This window comes from Gymnoscopelus braueri (genome assembly GCF_963280865.1).
Source record: "Gymnoscopelus braueri genome assembly, chromosome: 9".
Lineage (NCBI taxonomy): Eukaryota > Metazoa > Chordata > Actinopteri > Myctophiformes > Myctophidae > Gymnoscopelus > Gymnoscopelus braueri.
Window position 1 is genome coordinate 23,433,488 of NC_137610.1, and position 16,621 is coordinate 23,450,108.

A 16,621-nucleotide genomic window follows, 5' to 3' on the forward strand; every position below is an offset into this window, starting at 1 on the left:
TATGACACGCTTTAGCAAATTTGCAGGGGGAAAACTTTTAAATGCCCTGTAAAACGTGCACCACAGCGTGCACGGCCACCCCATTAAGTCTGATGTCCCACACCAATATGAGGGAATTGGAGACATTGTAGAGTCAGTGTATGCAGTGGTGGAAAGTAACTAAGTACATTTAGTCAAGTTCTCTACAATACAATTTAGAAGTACTTTATTTAAAAATGTTCATACTTTATACTACATCTCAGAGGCAGATGTTGTACTTTTTACTCCACTACAGAATTTTTATTTTGGTATTACGGTGCTTCCCTGTCATCTATCGTGCTTCCTAAGGTTCCTCCTGTCTTCTATGGTGCCTCCCTGTCATCTATGGTGCTTCCTATAGTGCCTCCCTGTCATCTATGGTCAGGCATGGACCTGAAAATAGACAATAGACTGAGGATCTAATATGACATGCATGAGGTCATCATATGGAATGTCATCTTGATAAATGCATAGGGACAAAAACGAAAGCAAAACACCATCCATTTATTGTGGAAAAAAGCAAACATTGGGAAAGAAAACAAGTCGATTCTGGCACATTGTTCATTCTTATATTACAAAAAAGAGGAGCGGCTACAAATCTTGATAATTTATACAAATACAACAACTTTCAAAAATAAATTTCTTTTAATTTAGTAAACTCTCTGTGAACACATTTCTGCAATAACCCACCACTTGAGATCCCTGAGCAGAGACACAGAGTGAAACACGCATTTCTTCCCCCCCCCCAATCTTCACTCACGTAAGAACAATGATAAGTGTATGTAAACACTTTATACACAGGAGGATATCATCAGCATAGAGCAGTTTTTCCCAACCTTTTCTGGATCAGGGCCCACTTCGAAAATCTCGAAAGCATTCGCAGTCTACCCATCTGATCACTTAATGGTCAGCTGGGCATTTTGAGCATGTTTATTTTAATGATCAATCAATTGATTATGTTCCAACATGGATCAACGAAAGTAACAGAGTATACTTTGTTATTGTTTATCGGTTTCACAATGAGAACTCATATATTGATGTTATTTTATAATACAAATCTGAAGGGTGAATTTTTGAGGGCCCACTTGCAATATCCTCATAGGCCACAGTGAGCCCCGGCCCACAGGTTGGGAATCGCTGGCATAGTGTACCAGAATCCTGACATCAAAACCACAACCTCTGCGTCATGAAGATTTTTTCCCATTCAAAAATCCCATAGTTTTTTTTTTAAATCACGGGAATATAATAACGTTCCAAAAACAGAAAAATTACTCTGGGCATTTTACTATGGTTGCGAAGAATCAACTGATTCGTTCTCAGGCTTAGAAATGACCTAATAACATCTTTCATTGCACACGCCTTAGGGCTTTATGATGTTTTTATCCTCTGTGATATTGTGTGTTGTTGTCATTTCAGGAAGTGCTGATGTGCCCTTTCGTTTTATCACCAAATAAATTCAATCAATCAATCAATCAAGCCTCCCAGCGCCATTGGCGCTCATAAGCAGCGTCACGTCCTGTTGCATTGGATATTTTCTTTCTGTAGGAGGGTAGCGTTGTCAATACTCAGTTGTTTCATCAACCAAACAAAAATGTTAACACCCACTGTTATAATTTGTCATGAAATCTAAGGAATCTCTGGAGTGCTTTTGACAGGGTGTGACGTGCTTCAGTGGAGAAAGTGATCTCCTAATGAAGCTTTCCAACGCTACTTCTGGGTATCACGCAGTATTAATTCAACCTTATCTTTCTCTTCTTTTTTTTTTACACCGTTTTTATATCATGTGATTCTAAAAAAAAGTCTATGGTTTTGAAAGGAAAAAAAGTTGTGGTTTTTCATGTCTTTCTTCGGTCCTCTATAACCGTTGACTGCAGGGAGTGAAAGGTGTGATGGAGGAACAGGTTTTGTGACCATCTTAGTGTACATCCACAGTTATAGTGAGCACCATCGCCAAAATACAGATCAGTGTTGACTCACATCAGGACCAGTAACCATGACACCAGCCAGTAAACATTAACATCCGACTGTTTGTTCAAACAGCCAGTAATCACACAGATGCCCAGTTGTCTTGTGACTTCAACCAGTGGTTCACAAACGATCAATTTGTACACTCTCAGAGTAACAGACCGGTAAGGGTCCATTTGTTCCCTAACTATCAGTCATTTCGAACCCCATCAAGCACCCCAGGGGGTCCCTGGACCGGGACCCCCCTTTGAGAACCACTGACTTAAACACACATTTAAATATCACGTACCGTGGTGTGGGAAATACTGACACGTTCCTTCTGTTGGTGAAAGAACAAGGCAACTATCATAATATTATCTCCATATAAAGCATATTGACCTTGGGAGCTAAGGGGAAGGTGCATGTGTACGAGAAAGGGAAATATAGCAAATCACTGCCTATATTCAGTCTTATTCTGTATCAGTATTTATGGGTAATGGGTATTGTGTACAATACATTATACAATACATTATTTTTCAGTCGTGAGAAGAGTGAGACGTTGAGCACATCACATCAACTAAAGTTCTGTCACTATACACATGAAACACAGTGCCAGCTGTTTCTGTTGCCAATGTAACACAAAGAAATAACTTAAAACTAACGACACAGATAATTGGTGAGCGTTTTGTGTAATATAACATGACAAAAAAAAAATTACTTTCACAAAATATATATCTTCTTCTTTACGAGTGGAAAGGTGCTGTCGAGACACTGCCCGTTAAGTCCATGACAGCAAACAATGTTAATGACACAGAATATTTACAACATGGAGCCATTGTTTGAAACTAATAGGAAGAGGAGTGATGAGGTGGTGGTGTTTTTTTTATAAGAGGAAATACTTGACTTCAGTGGTTCCCAACCTTTTCTGGATCAGGGCCCACATGGAAATCTTGAAAGCGTTCGCAGCCCACCCATCTGACCACATAATAGCCCAATGCATGTGTTAAATGGTCAGATGGGTGGGCCGCGTGCATTATCAGATTATGTTTATTGTAATGATCAGTCAATCGATTGCGTTCCAACTTGGATCAATGGAACTAATGTAGTACACTTTAAGTTCCTATTTATCTGTATCACAATGAAGGTTTTCAGGGTTTTAACCCTTTAAGACCTGGAACGCATCTGTGTCACTTTAGATTTCTTTGGCTATTCAAAAATAGCAGATATACAAGCTCATAGCGCGGCGAGTGCCGCGCTATGAGCTTGTAGATCTGCTATTTTTGAAAAATCTTGAAACATTTTTTTCCCTCCATTTTTTTTTTAAAGAATCGCCTCAGGTCTTAATGGGTTAAAGAAGAAATACTGTGACCGTCACATTATGAGTAAAATCATAGTGTTTTACCAATTATTTGGGGGCCCACTTGCGCCACAGGTTGGGAAATCGCTGCTTCACTTCATCCAACACGTTGGAACTTGCAGGGAACGGAGCTTCTGTTAGAAGCGACGAGCCTGGCTACTCTGCTGCTGCTTGATTTACCGATTAATGTACACGACATTGCTATATATTAAGATTCATTTCATACAAACACACAAAGAAAATGAACATTTAAAAAAAACAGATGAGACATTTTAACAAATCCCCAGCCGTTCCATGGAAGTGCTGTTGTTAGTTGATCCACGAGACGCACAAATGACGTTTCCATGACCACCGTGTAGAAGAAGCAGGAAGTCATGGTGCCTGAGATGTCCTCAATACCATTGCGTGAGCAAGAATCCAGTTGAGACGTGACGGATTCCAGTGGCACCGGCATGCTACACTGATGCAGATTCCGAGACAAACACTGAAACTAAATACATTAGCACAGTGGTTCTCAAACCTTTTTAATATCAAGGATCCCCATAACTCTCAGAGTTACAGACCCTGTGAGGATGTATTTGGGCTACCCTGAGGGTCCCTGGACCCCAGTTTGAGAACCACTGCATTAGCACTTCCTTTGAACAATACTGTGGCTTCCTGGCCCCCAAAAATCTGATAAAGGTTGCACTTTGAACAGCCGGTTGGTGTTGAAATGTGTAGTGGCTTCACCCGTCTTAAGAAAAGTTCAACCAGTTGATTCCCTTTTTCTAATTTCTCCGAAGCTTTCAAAAAGCTCTGCTACATCTGGTTTACAATGATAGCGTTATTATTCATATCTCAATGATGCTTTCTACATCAGAGTTTGTGTAATCTCATTAGCAAAGAAAACGAACAAGTGAGCACCTGAAAAGAATACACAAACAAGTAAAAAGACCGTTTGGAAATGTCAAAATGTAACTGCAACCCCTTCATTGAGTCAAATTGGACAGAACAAACAAACAAACAAACAAAAAACAACAACTCCGTTAATAAAACCATAGCCACGATTCCCATCATGTACAGACTTCAGTGATTATAAGGCCTAGTTCAGACCAAAGATTCGCAACGAGACGAAACCGTTTTAAGCCCGATTTATACTTTGTCGTACAGCGGTATCACACGCTGAAAATAGTAGACTTTCAAGCTCACAACGCATCGCATCCGCAATGCATTGTGTATGTCTGCTATTTCCCGTCATGCGACGGAGCATAAATGTAACCATAGGACGCTGCAGAGAAAAATCACAGCAGTCTGAATTACACTTAAATGTTCATTAGATCAAGAGCTTCATTAAAATGGTTGGTGAAAACACCCCCGTGCACTGACCTGCTTCTTAGTACGATGCTCTGGGATGTCATTTTATCCCCTCTCATTATTTTCTTGCACAGCCCTCGAACAAATTCCAACCCTAAAATACGACTTTTAAGCCACGGTTGCTCATTTAAAACAAACCCGAATTTGCCACAATCCTTCATTGCTGTACCTATGGCCTCACTCCAGGTTTAAGTGCTCTATTTAAAATGTATATTAAAACATGGTGCCTGTGAAAGCACACATTTTGGAGCGAATTGGAGAAAATCCAAATAGTGTGTGGTAATGTCAGTGGATCCTCAGAGGAGAGAGGCTGGCCTGAAGTGCAGGACTCTGCAGTCATTAGAAGAGCTGCTGCACAGTATATAGGCATGTCTCCCCTGAGCAAACAATCTCCTTCATATCCATACATCCCCTCTGGTCAGGGGTGGCGTGGCGTGTCCTTTCCCCCGGCCTGGCACACAGATGGTGGGGCAGGTGGTACTGGGGAGCTCAGGGCGCTGTGGTGATCCTCAAGCCCTGCTTCTCCATGATGTTCCACAGCTTGCGCAGGTTGGACTGGGTGATGGCGTCGTCCGGCTTCAGCTGAAGCGCTCGAAGGTAATTGGCCTCCGCCTCATGCAGTTTGCCGTTGAGGTGGAGGATGGCTCCGAGGTTCATCAGCGCTGCGGGGTACTGCGGACCACAGGACAGATAAGGGTCATTTTCAGAACTTACGTTACTCATTACATTGTAAAATGGTCAATGGTGCATTTTTATAGCACTTTTATCCAAAGCGCTTTACATAGATGTTGCATTACATTCACATCGATGGCGGAGGAAACCATGCAAGGCACCAACCTGCTCATCGGGAGCAATTAGGGGTTCAGCGTCTTGCTCAAGGACACTTCGACAGTAACTCTGGGGGAGCCCGGGATCGAACTGGGAACCTCACTGAGCCACTGCCACCCCATGTATATGTCACAGGGAAATTGGAGAACACGGGGCTTCGGGGCGAGGCGGGGCTTTTCGAGACAGGGTTTATTACGCGAGGCTCGCGAGGAGGAGGAGGAGGAGGAGAAGAAGGAGGACGCGGCGCCGCGAGGCGGGGCTTTGATGCGAGGCGGCGTGATGAGGAGGAGGAGGAGACGGCGCCGCAAGGCGGGGCTTTGATGCGACGCGGACCTGTCTTTTGTTGTTCCCCAGGAAGCAACCAGGAAGCTACGCTAGGGGAACGCTGAACACGCGTTCACACGCACACGTTATAATAGTTATTGTCCATGACGGAGGCGCGCCGACTCAGCAGAGCTTGAGGCCGAGGAGGCGCGTCTCGCACCTCCAGGCGCGAGTGCCCGCGCCGACCGGCCGAAGGTCTGCTAGTCGAATCAGCGCCGTCCGAGTTGTGAACCGATAAGGACAGAATAGTTATTTTCATGGATCACTATCCTTGTGTGTGTGTGTGTGTGTGTGTGTGTGTGTGTGTGTGTGTGTGTGTGTGTGTGTGTGTGTGTGTGTGTGTGTGTGTGTGTGTGTGTGTGTGTGTGTGTGTGCGCGCGCGCGTGTCAGGGAGAAACTAAAACAAATGTTAAAAGCCAGAACACAATAAAAGTATCTTAACAGTCATGCTTTCAATATACCAAATTGAAAGCATGAGCGCGTGCGCGTGCGCGTGTGCGTGTGTGTGTAGTCGCGGCCATATATGTTTGTGCACTTTAGTTGGGAAGCCTGGCTCGTGGCTCCCTCTAGTGTTGGTTTTACAGAATTGCTGGGTGGGTGGTAAAAACGAGCGCGCCTTCTCCAATTTCCCTGGTTCTCCAATTTCCCTGTAACATATACACCAGTAGATCTAAAACTTTTTCGTGCCAAGGACCCCCAAATTGATATGTATTTGGCCGCGGACCCCTGAAAAGGTTTTGTGCTAGAGAGGATTTGTGTTAAAAAATTCTAAATCTTTCAAACACTGTCAAGATTTTTCATAAACAAGCAGCACGGCACCAAGTGACGCGCTGTGAGCTTGTATATCTGTTATTTTTGATAGCCAACGTTTAAAATGTGGATAAAGGGGTTCAAATGACTGTGATGCTGTATCAACAAAATTTGCTCGGGACCCCCTGGAACCCCCTGGAACCCCCTCAAGGACCGCTGGGGGTCCTCCGGACCCCACTTTGGGAACCACTGGTATACACTGTAGTAGTACGTGTCATGCTATCATAAGGGACCATGTCCAAAGAAATTGTTTTTGAGCTGCTACTGGCTTGGTGCCATGCATTTCTATGGTAAAGACGTGCTGGAGTGCTCCTCTTCCCAGTGCTGAGCATTGCGTTTCAGTCTACTCTCAAGCATTTTTTGGCGGAGTGCCCTTGGCGCTTCAAGCAGAAAATAGTTCAACTTTTGGAGAGGGGCGCCCCTCATCACTGTCACGTTTGATCCTCCTGGCTGTGTCTGACAACCTGGTCATTTACAGTATGAGCTGACTTTGAATCGTTACCAAGACCATGAGTCCATGTCTACCGTTATTTCACCTAAGGCCTAGGCCAAGGGTTCCCAAACTTTTCAGGCCATGACCCCCCAAAATAATCATTATTTGAACTGGGGACCCCCCCGCCCTGACAAGCACTTGGAATTGTAGGCAATACATTTAGTTTGACTTGGTTCCGCAGATAAATGTTGTGAAAATAGCTACATAACTACAAGCTCACAACGCCTCACACTGCGAGGCGTTGTGAGCTTTTAGTTTGGATATTTTCACAATGTTTAGCTGCTTCTTACGTAATATTTGTCAATTTGGCCAATTTGGTATTAAAAAGGTCTTAAAAGCCATTAAATTGTAACTTTAGAAATGTGCAGATACCCTGTATAAACTAATACTGTATGTTGGTTTGTTTACTTTTGAGTGAGAAAACAATGTTGCACATTAAAGATAATCATCTGGGGACCCCCCAAAATAATTTGGGGACCCCCCCCTGGTCAAATTGATATGCATTAGGCCAAAGATTTAGTGCCAGGGACCGCCATAAGAGGAGATTTGTTTGAAATATTTTCAAGATTATTATATCTTTTTCTAAATTCTTACATTTTTCAACTAAATTCTAAAATATCCTCGCAAAGCATTGTGAGCTTAGAGATTGGCTATTTCTGAATAGATGAACTATAAAATAGGGTTAATTGGTTAAACTGATTATTAACCAATTTGCTGGGGACCCCCTGGAACTCCCTCAAGGACCCCACTTTGAGAACCCCTGCTGTAGCTTCACTGTGCCCTGATTTGACGAATAGTAGAAGAAAATAAAGCAAGGTAGTGACGTTCAGCAGTGATTTAGCTGCATAACAGTCAGCAGGTCTTCACTGCTGAAATATGTAAAATAATTGCATGAAAAATTCACATTTCTTCTCTTTTCTTTTTTTCCTTCTTTTTTTTTTTACAACATACGGAGGCTGAGAATTCACAAGCTGTGGATGAGTGAAGAGATGAATTATGTAAATGATACCATAAGTGCTTTTACAGTACAGTATGTGTGGATCCAGCGACACATTGGAAGCATTGTGTTTTTTATGCTTCCAATTCCAAAGTGTTGCTGGATCCAGAGAGGCTGCATGATGAATGCAGTCACTGAAGAAATTCACTGTTAATGACATAACACTTCTATTTTAAGTTTCAACTAAGTTAGGAAAATACAAAAATAGGGAAACGTTTTGGTGGAGGTCATTTCTGTAAGAAGGTGAAAAGGTCTTCATTAAAAGCTCAATAATAGAAAGATTTCTGTACACAGCATGATTTCAACTAAATCAATTGCCACATGACCATTGTTCCCCAACTGTGGACAAAATGTCAGTGCGGGTTAATTTCTTACATAAACCAACAGAGTAAGTAGTCATTTTGGGACACTTGACATGAAACTGGCTGCAGTAGAGGATTGTTTCATCTACTGAGACTATGCAGCAGTCCTTGTGTGACATGCTATTGTTGGGGCTAGCTGGTCAGATCCTCCAGACTGTGGGACAGTGTTTTTTGGGGGTTGTGGCCCTCTGTGTGTCCCTGCATCCAGTCGGGAGCCACAGATGTCTTTGAAGTGGTTCCTAGATTAGTGTGAAACCCAAACCGGGACCTATAACCACTAAGCCCTATTTAAAAAATAGTGAAAATAGCCGATCAGCTCCTGCGACATGTGATCTTGTAGATCTGCTATAGTTTTGCTAATTGGATTTTTGGCAACAGAACAAAACATGAAAAACGTCCATGTAAGTGCTCAAAAGAAGTATTATTATCTTAATTGTGGTGAAAACCAGGACAATTTGGTAATGATTGTTGATTGAATACATGCCACACTATATCTGGGAGTGGCCACATCGGATCTACATTTTAGAAAAACCTGAGTAGACATTTACACTTTTAGGGTGCGGTCGCAAAAAACTTTGATTCTGCCTATATGCGGGCGGATTCTGCCAATGCTTTTCAATGGGAACGGAGCGGTTTGTTGCCATTCGAGGATTTCCGCCAAAAAACGCTCCGTTCCCATTGAAAAGCATTGGCAGAATCCGCCCGCATAGGCAGAATTAAAGTTCGGTGTGACCACACCCTTAGAGGGAAATTAACACTCAGGACATTGCTGTGTAGTAAAGCTGCTATTGCCTGATGATTTCACAATAAATCCAGGAGCTGAAGTGAGAACATGCCAATTGCTGTGTTATGATAAATGTGGAATGATCACTTTTTCAATAATTGTGAATTTCTATGGGGCCGTGCTCACTGTCACATGAAATCTCACATGATTATGGCATCTTGACATTTACCAGTGTAACACCAGTCTTCACTACTCTTTAACCAATCATCAGTTCACTGTGTGCACAGTCTGCACAGTTTCTTTCTGTGCAGACAGGAAGAAAATGTCAGAACTGAGCTTGCAGATCTGCCATTTTTGCTAAATGTTAACTTATTTCCACAAAATGTTCACCTATTATGACATGCCCAGCACAGGGACGCTATCATTCTAGTGAATAATTAAAAAAATGACTCTTTATAATTTAACTTAATGAACAAATTAATACATTAATAAACAAGCATGTGCATAGTAATAATAAGCTATAATAAGTAATAATAAGCTTGATCGAGCAGATGACTATTTGACCCATGCATGCATTATATTGTATATTTCATAGTGAAGGTTCAGTCATCAATATGGTACAAGGGAGTTCTCACGTAGCGAGAACATTCATCTTGCTTTCTCCACACAGAGAGCTGTGGCCGTGCTCTGTCCTGCCCCGGTCCACTCCCATCATCTCTGTTTTCACACTGTCAACTTTAGATGACTGATGCTCCATGCATGAGGATTTCAATGGGAAAAACTACGCACAATAGTGCTTCTCCTCTCATAGGGGAAATTAAATTGATTCATAAATCAAAACAGACTCTGCAGAATAATCCCCTTGTCTCTTAGAGGGAGGCCGTCCGTCCCTCAACACACATAACACAAATATATTCACTACAGATACCGTGGCCAAAGTAAAGGCTGACACCACCAATACTCCCTGTCTTGCTGACTGAGTTCAAGTGTGTTAAAGCATTTAATTGCTAGATGGAAAACCACTTGCCATTTCATCTTAAAGCAGGGTTCTAATGTAACCACAAACCGTGCTCTCTCAGTCTCACACAGGCTGCATAGCTACGCTTAAACCCTTTTCTGCGTGTTTGACTTAGTGTTCACAGGAGGAGCCAGGATTCCTGACTTCAGTCGTTAAGAGGCATTCTGGGACCATTTAAGTAATAAACTTCCATCTAGTTGACCTGTGATTGAGGGTCAAACCACAAAACAAGGTTCCAGAATACATTTTCCGAGGTGTTTTATTTTCCTTTTCTTTGTTTTAACCTTAGAAAAATGCTACCCAAAAGTATAGACCAACATGTAGGGGTACGACTTTTAATCAAACTAATCAAATGTATTGATTATAAAAAAATAATCAATATGAATAAAATAAGTGATTTTAGAAAATGCAGGAAATAGCAGATGTACAAGCTAAAAATACGTACGCAATGCGAAATAAGGTGAGCTTGTAGATCAGCTATTTTTGCACGACACTGTTCTACAACGAAGAATAGTGTAGGGGTTAAGTAGTTAATCAGGCTAATTGATGTACAGTAGTCGCTTATAGAATTAAAAAAATATATATTTTGTGTTGCTTCGTTGATATACAAAAACGTTATAAACAAATATCAAATATATATATATATATATATATATATATATATATATATATATACACACACAAATACGCAGTGGCGGACTGGCCATTTGGCGTACCGGGCAAATGCCCGGTGGGCCGCTGGGCCAGTGGGCCGCTGGGCCACCCAAAAAAAAAAAAAAAAAAAAGGTTTTTTTTTTTTTTTTTTTATCAAATATTTTCGCTCCCGTTTTAGGATTATTACGGTCATTTCACGGTCGAGTGGCCCAATTATTAGTTACGTTAATGTTTGGGGTGAGGATGCTTTCCTCCAGGGGCCTCAGTGCGGCTGCAGAGTTCATGTGCAGGGCTGGGCTGAAACAGTGAAACGCTCCCCCCCCCCCCCCCGTTGACAAAACGGTCCGGGGGGTGGTGGGCCGGTCCGGACCAAAATGCCAGGGCTGAATTTTGGTCCCAGTCCGGCCCTGCAAATACGTTCAAAATGTAGCCAACGCGGTGAACAAGAGATGCACACAACTTATAGAGCCATTGATCACATAAAATGTTGTCAAAGTAAAAAACATCAAGAAATATGGATGGTTTTGAGCCAGAGGAAGGGAAAGAGCGAGAGATCAGTGTTTTTGTATGAATCATGTGTTATTGTTCCTTCAATGGCCTTGGAGAGGTTCCTAGCGTGTGTGAGGGGGGATTCCCCAGACATCACTAATAGGGCGACCCAAGGACACTGGTCTGCAGAGATATGCGGGTTAGCAGCCATGCAGTCCAGCCACAGAGGAACCTGATTCATCATGGATGGAGTCACTCTAACCACAAAGAACAAACAGCCTCATGGTGGCTGGCTACTGTTTCAGCACTCTGACACACAGAAGGTAACACCCTGCTCGCCATGGGAACATACTATCAATAGCAGTGATTCTCAACCTTTTTCATTTCGAGGACCCCCAGTTTGATATGCATTAGGGCCAACTTGTCTTTTTCTCAGCGTTAATTTAACTCTTACATTACCGTCCGAAGTCCGATCTAGTGTGGAAAGGGTAGGTTATAATGACAAAATGACGTCAACACAAAGTTCTTATGGGCAGTCTCAGAACCTTCGAAGGTTGCTCATGCACACCTAGATGTCTTTACTGTCCTAACTTCGGACAGTAAAGACATCTGTTTCATCAGCACTGTTTCCCATGGCAGAAATACAGGTTGTCCATGGGAAAATGCTTGTTAAAGAAATATACAGTATATCGTCAGTGTCCAGCCGGGACCAGCTAACTCCATTTTCAGTTTTTTTTTTTTTTTTTCATAAATCAACGCTATTGAACCCCCTCTACATCTGTGTAATTTTTTTTTTAATAATAACATATGAAAAGTATTAAAAAGCGCCTCTGACGAAAACTCCTAACTCCATTGGACCCTCAAACTGTCCGTCAAAAACAAACAACTCCCCCCTCCTCTCAGGCTCTCGAGAAGCTCTGCTCTGTATGAGGCAGACAGGGAGAAGATTTTTCAATGCTTTTGGGAGAACATAAACTGGGAAGAGAAGAGAATGTATGTGCAAGGTTTGATAGATGTCACCCCAGTAAAGAGGAGAAGGGTGTCTTCACAAAGGTCATCTGCTCGTGTTTTCTTTTTAAATGTTAATGGACAGAGAATGAGTGTGTGCAGGAGTTTGTTTCAAACATCTCCAAGAGCTCAAGGAGATCATGCCAAAAGACTTTCACAGCTTTTATGACAATCTAAAGCACTAAGAAACACCCACCACACACACGCAACACACAACACACAACACACAACAGTGTGATAATAAAATGTTGATAGGTATATGATAGGTAAATTCAACTGTGGTTGTTATTGTTAGTGCAGTAGGCTACAGATTTGATAGGCTACAGATTCTATTTTTCATGAATGTATTTTGTATTTATATGCCATTTATTTATTGTTGGTGTGCCATGATCGCTTTTGTTAAATACATGATTGAGTATTGAGGCAGAATTGTTTGTTGCACTCAACTGTAGAAGAACAACAGTGGTAACAGTTAGATCCATGGTTGTTTACAATGCATGTTAAAATAAAAGTTGTTTAAGTACAGAATTTAGCTTGATCTATAGTATATGAGGATGGCGCTCACCATAAATAGCTGATCTCCAAGCTCACAATGCGTTGTGATGTGTTGTGAGCTTTGAGATCCATTGCCAGCTGTTCTTATCAATGATGGACAAAACCTCCTAACTCCACTTGCACTGGATTTGGGTAAAGTGTTGATAATATAATGACACATGCAAGTATCTGATAATATATAAAGTCACAATACCAAGTTTGATGAGGCAGTATTGCTTTGTTTTAAAAATATAAGGTTTTCTTCATTTTCTGAAAAATTGATATTTTGTTTTTCATTTCCTGAACAATTACCATTTTGGATTTAGCTGGTTCCGGCCGAACAGCAGAGATATACAGTATCTTGTACCTTTGTTAAATCTATCAAAAGTATGTTTAAATAATATCTCATGATTCCATCCAATTTAAGAAACCTTTTAAATTAATACACGTAGTGTAGGGACAAGCGTGAAATGAAATATTGGCTGTATATTCATATACTATGTTTTCTCATGCACCGAAAATAGCATACAGTATCTACAAGCTCTGTAGATCAGGGTGCGACACTGGCATGCAACTAGATATAAATCCGGTTTTAAGATCAGTAACGTTAGATAGCATTATTATTAATATTATTATTTTATATAAATGATATGGCTTCTTACTAAATCTATACATATTGTTGTGGGGAGGTGGGGTCCTTAAATATGCTAGTATACCAGAGCTAAAAAAAAAAGAAAAAGAAAAGAAACCTTGAGAACCACTGATCTTGTCTATGTTTTATATCAAATGAAAGAGCTACATCAGATTTTTAGATTGCTGGCAAATGGATGGTGAAATATTTACACTTAAAAATGTATTTGTGCACACAGCATGCTCTTTCTTTGTTTAGTTTCAGATCTTGTTTAGACTAGTAAAGGTCTTTGCACAAAACAGGTTCACATTTTTTGTTAGGCTTTTTTTTTGTATCCATTGTCAAGGATATTGACCCACCAATCCTATACAAACTTACTGCAAATGCAGAGAAACTGCAACTATTACGGAGATCATTTTGACCAGACTGTCACAGTTGGTGTGTCACAGTACAAAACATGAGCTTTAAAGTGCAAAATGTTTTTGGATGAAAGATACAGACTTGGCGTGCACAAGTCATAAAGCAGGCTTTATTATTACAGAATAGATGAGATGTGGTACAGACATTGTGTATAAATACATCTCTGGGGTGAATTTAGTTCGACTGTCTTGAAGAGACAAATGCAAACCATCTGTACTGCTTGTTAAGAGAGATGAATCAGGGATGGAAGTCAATGAGGGAGGCAGACCTTGGGTTCTTTGGCTTAACGAAGGGAAACACCATCGTGTTGCTAAACAAAGCTCTCTCTCAGATCCTCCGGAATCAATCAATTAGTTTATTTCAATCGACTTTGAACAGTGCACATGAGACATTACACAGACTCATAGAGCATTGTTTTCAATATATATAGTCTACTCCGGTGGTTCTCAAAAATGTTCATGTCAAAGACCCCCAAATTAAATATGCATTTGGGCGCAGACACCCATCTGAAAATATTTAGTGCCAGGGAACCCCGTACAAGATTTGTTGTCGTTAAAATGTTTTAAGATCTTTTAGAAGAAGATCTACAAGCTCACAACATTGTGAGCTTGTAGATCGGCTATTTCTAAATCGCCGACGTACAGTATATAGGGTTAAAGTGGTTAAACCTATTTTGATGCTATGCCCCTGGGGGTCCCTGAACCCCACTTTGAGAACCGCTGGTCTACTGCATTTTAACAGGAGAGGAGGAGAGGAGAGGAGAGGAGAGGAGAGGAGAGGAGAGGAGAGGAGAGGAGAGGAGAGGAGAGGAGAGGAGAGGAGGGGAACACATGTGGCGAGGAGCGTAGATTCCTTCTGCATAGGAATTCAACAGACTCCTGGTTTTCCTCTCAGCGCAGCTGTAGCAAAGCTTCAAAAGCTCTGCCCCCCCTTTCTCTCTCCGCCCATGTGGACCTCTCACCTCCCTCGTATTGCTTTCCCTCCTCTGCTCTCACAAGCTTCCAGCTTTCATTGCTCCATCCCACCCCACCCACCGCCCACCACCACCAGTCCAGTGTTCTCTTGTGAGGCTCAACTCAGTTATCACCCCCGTCGCTGCGCTCTTCAACATTCTACTGCCTTTTCCTGCAACAGCTTTCATCTGCAACACTCAGCGTTCCTCAGTTTTTACCATTCTTGTCACTCCGTGACCCTCCAGCCTCCATACCCTTCCCAAACCTGGCAAGTAGCAGTAGGGACGCAGCAAGATGTGAAGTATATTAGCCAGGCGTATAAAGGAAACATAGGCTATAAAACACAGGATTCACACACACAGGTTGGGTTATGGAATGACACGGTCGTAAGTCTACATAATGGCACAAAATAGACATTTAGGCGAAGCCTATCTAATTGGAAGGGCAGGCGTTCATGCTACAGATGGTACACCTTGTGAGGAGCGACCGCTGTAGACCATGATGCATCTGATAGGATTTAGCTCCTCTGGTTAGGCGGAATAGGACTAAATATGGCTGGGCAATTAACCGAAAATATATTAAAACCGACATTTAGAACCAAACCGAATAATCAGTTTTTTTTTATACGTTTTTTAATGGATTTCTTATAATAGACTAAATCGATTAACCACATAATGTGGTATTATACTTGTTGATCTGCTACTCTTCACTTTTTTATAATCGTTCGTTAATCGTAATCGAGACAAATATTTGAAATAATCGTGACATTGATTTGAAGTCATATCGCTTAGCTCTAGGACTACACATTCCTCAAATGGAGGCAATTGTCTGCTCGTTCCCGGAGATTAAATACGAGAGTTTGATTGTATTGTGTTTTATTGTGTATAATGTGTCCAGATACACACCGGCCATTAATACTGAAAAGACTTCTTCTAATCAGAATAAAGGAACAAACAGAACAGCTGCAGGTCAAACATATTTTACTCCCAACCTCAGACCCCACTTCAACCAACACAAGTCCTGGCTGTCAAGAGTCCTGGAATACTGGCCGCTGTTCATTTCATTGCCAAAGCCCTGTGACTAAGTGTTATTATCATTATTCTTTTCAATCCACCCGCCCTCAAAATTGCCCTGGCCTCTCCTTTGAAGTCGCTGATGGATGCTGCACAAACAAACCTCTGCAGTTTAGAAAAAAAGTATAGGCCACGTCTCTCTGCGAACCCCACCGACAATGGCAGCCAGTGTGAGTAGATAGACAGGGGTGGTAATATGGAGGGGATGATTGGCCAGAAAAAGCACCCAGATTGTGATTCCTTAAACCAGTGTTTCCCAACCTTGGGTCCAGCAGGCCCCTTTCGGGGGGTGCCAAAGATCATGGGGGGAAAGGGGGCTGATGTCTGTTTTGAGGTTTGTTACACAAAATCATAACTTGCTTTCATCCACTTTTTTCAAAAATAGATGATCTACAAGCTCATGCTGTTTTCGCTATTCGTCGTATGAGAAGTACATAGTGTGTTTGAGTGTGTGTGTGTGTGTGTGTGTGGGGGGGGGGGGTCTCAGCTTTTGTCAGGTGTAAGAAGGGGGGCCCCCAAGACAAATGGTTGGGAACCACTGCCTTAAAGGACCATACCGGTGGTCTGTCATGTTAAGCACATTGACTATGACTCACCCTACACTTGACATTACTGCCAAACACTTTACAAA

The 16,621-nt window shown here is 41.9% G+C and overlaps 1 protein-coding gene across 1 annotated transcript in view; it reads right to left on the reverse strand.

Moving 5' to 3' along the window:
- Positions 1–506: 506 nt before the first annotated feature.
- Positions 507–16,621, reverse strand: part of LOC308092573 (protein O-mannosyl-transferase TMTC2-like) — a 116,611-nt gene continuing 100,496 nt past the window's right edge. Inside the window, exons 12-13 of the mRNA XM_080438554.1 lie at positions 3,326–5,344; positions 507–3,133 (exon numbers count right to left, since the gene is read on the reverse strand). Of these exons, the coding sequence (XP_080294680.1) occupies positions 5,162–5,344 (183 nt within the window). The 3' untranslated portion in view covers positions 507–3,133; positions 3,326–5,161. The remainder of the gene's footprint in view (positions 3,134–3,325; positions 5,345–16,621) is intronic.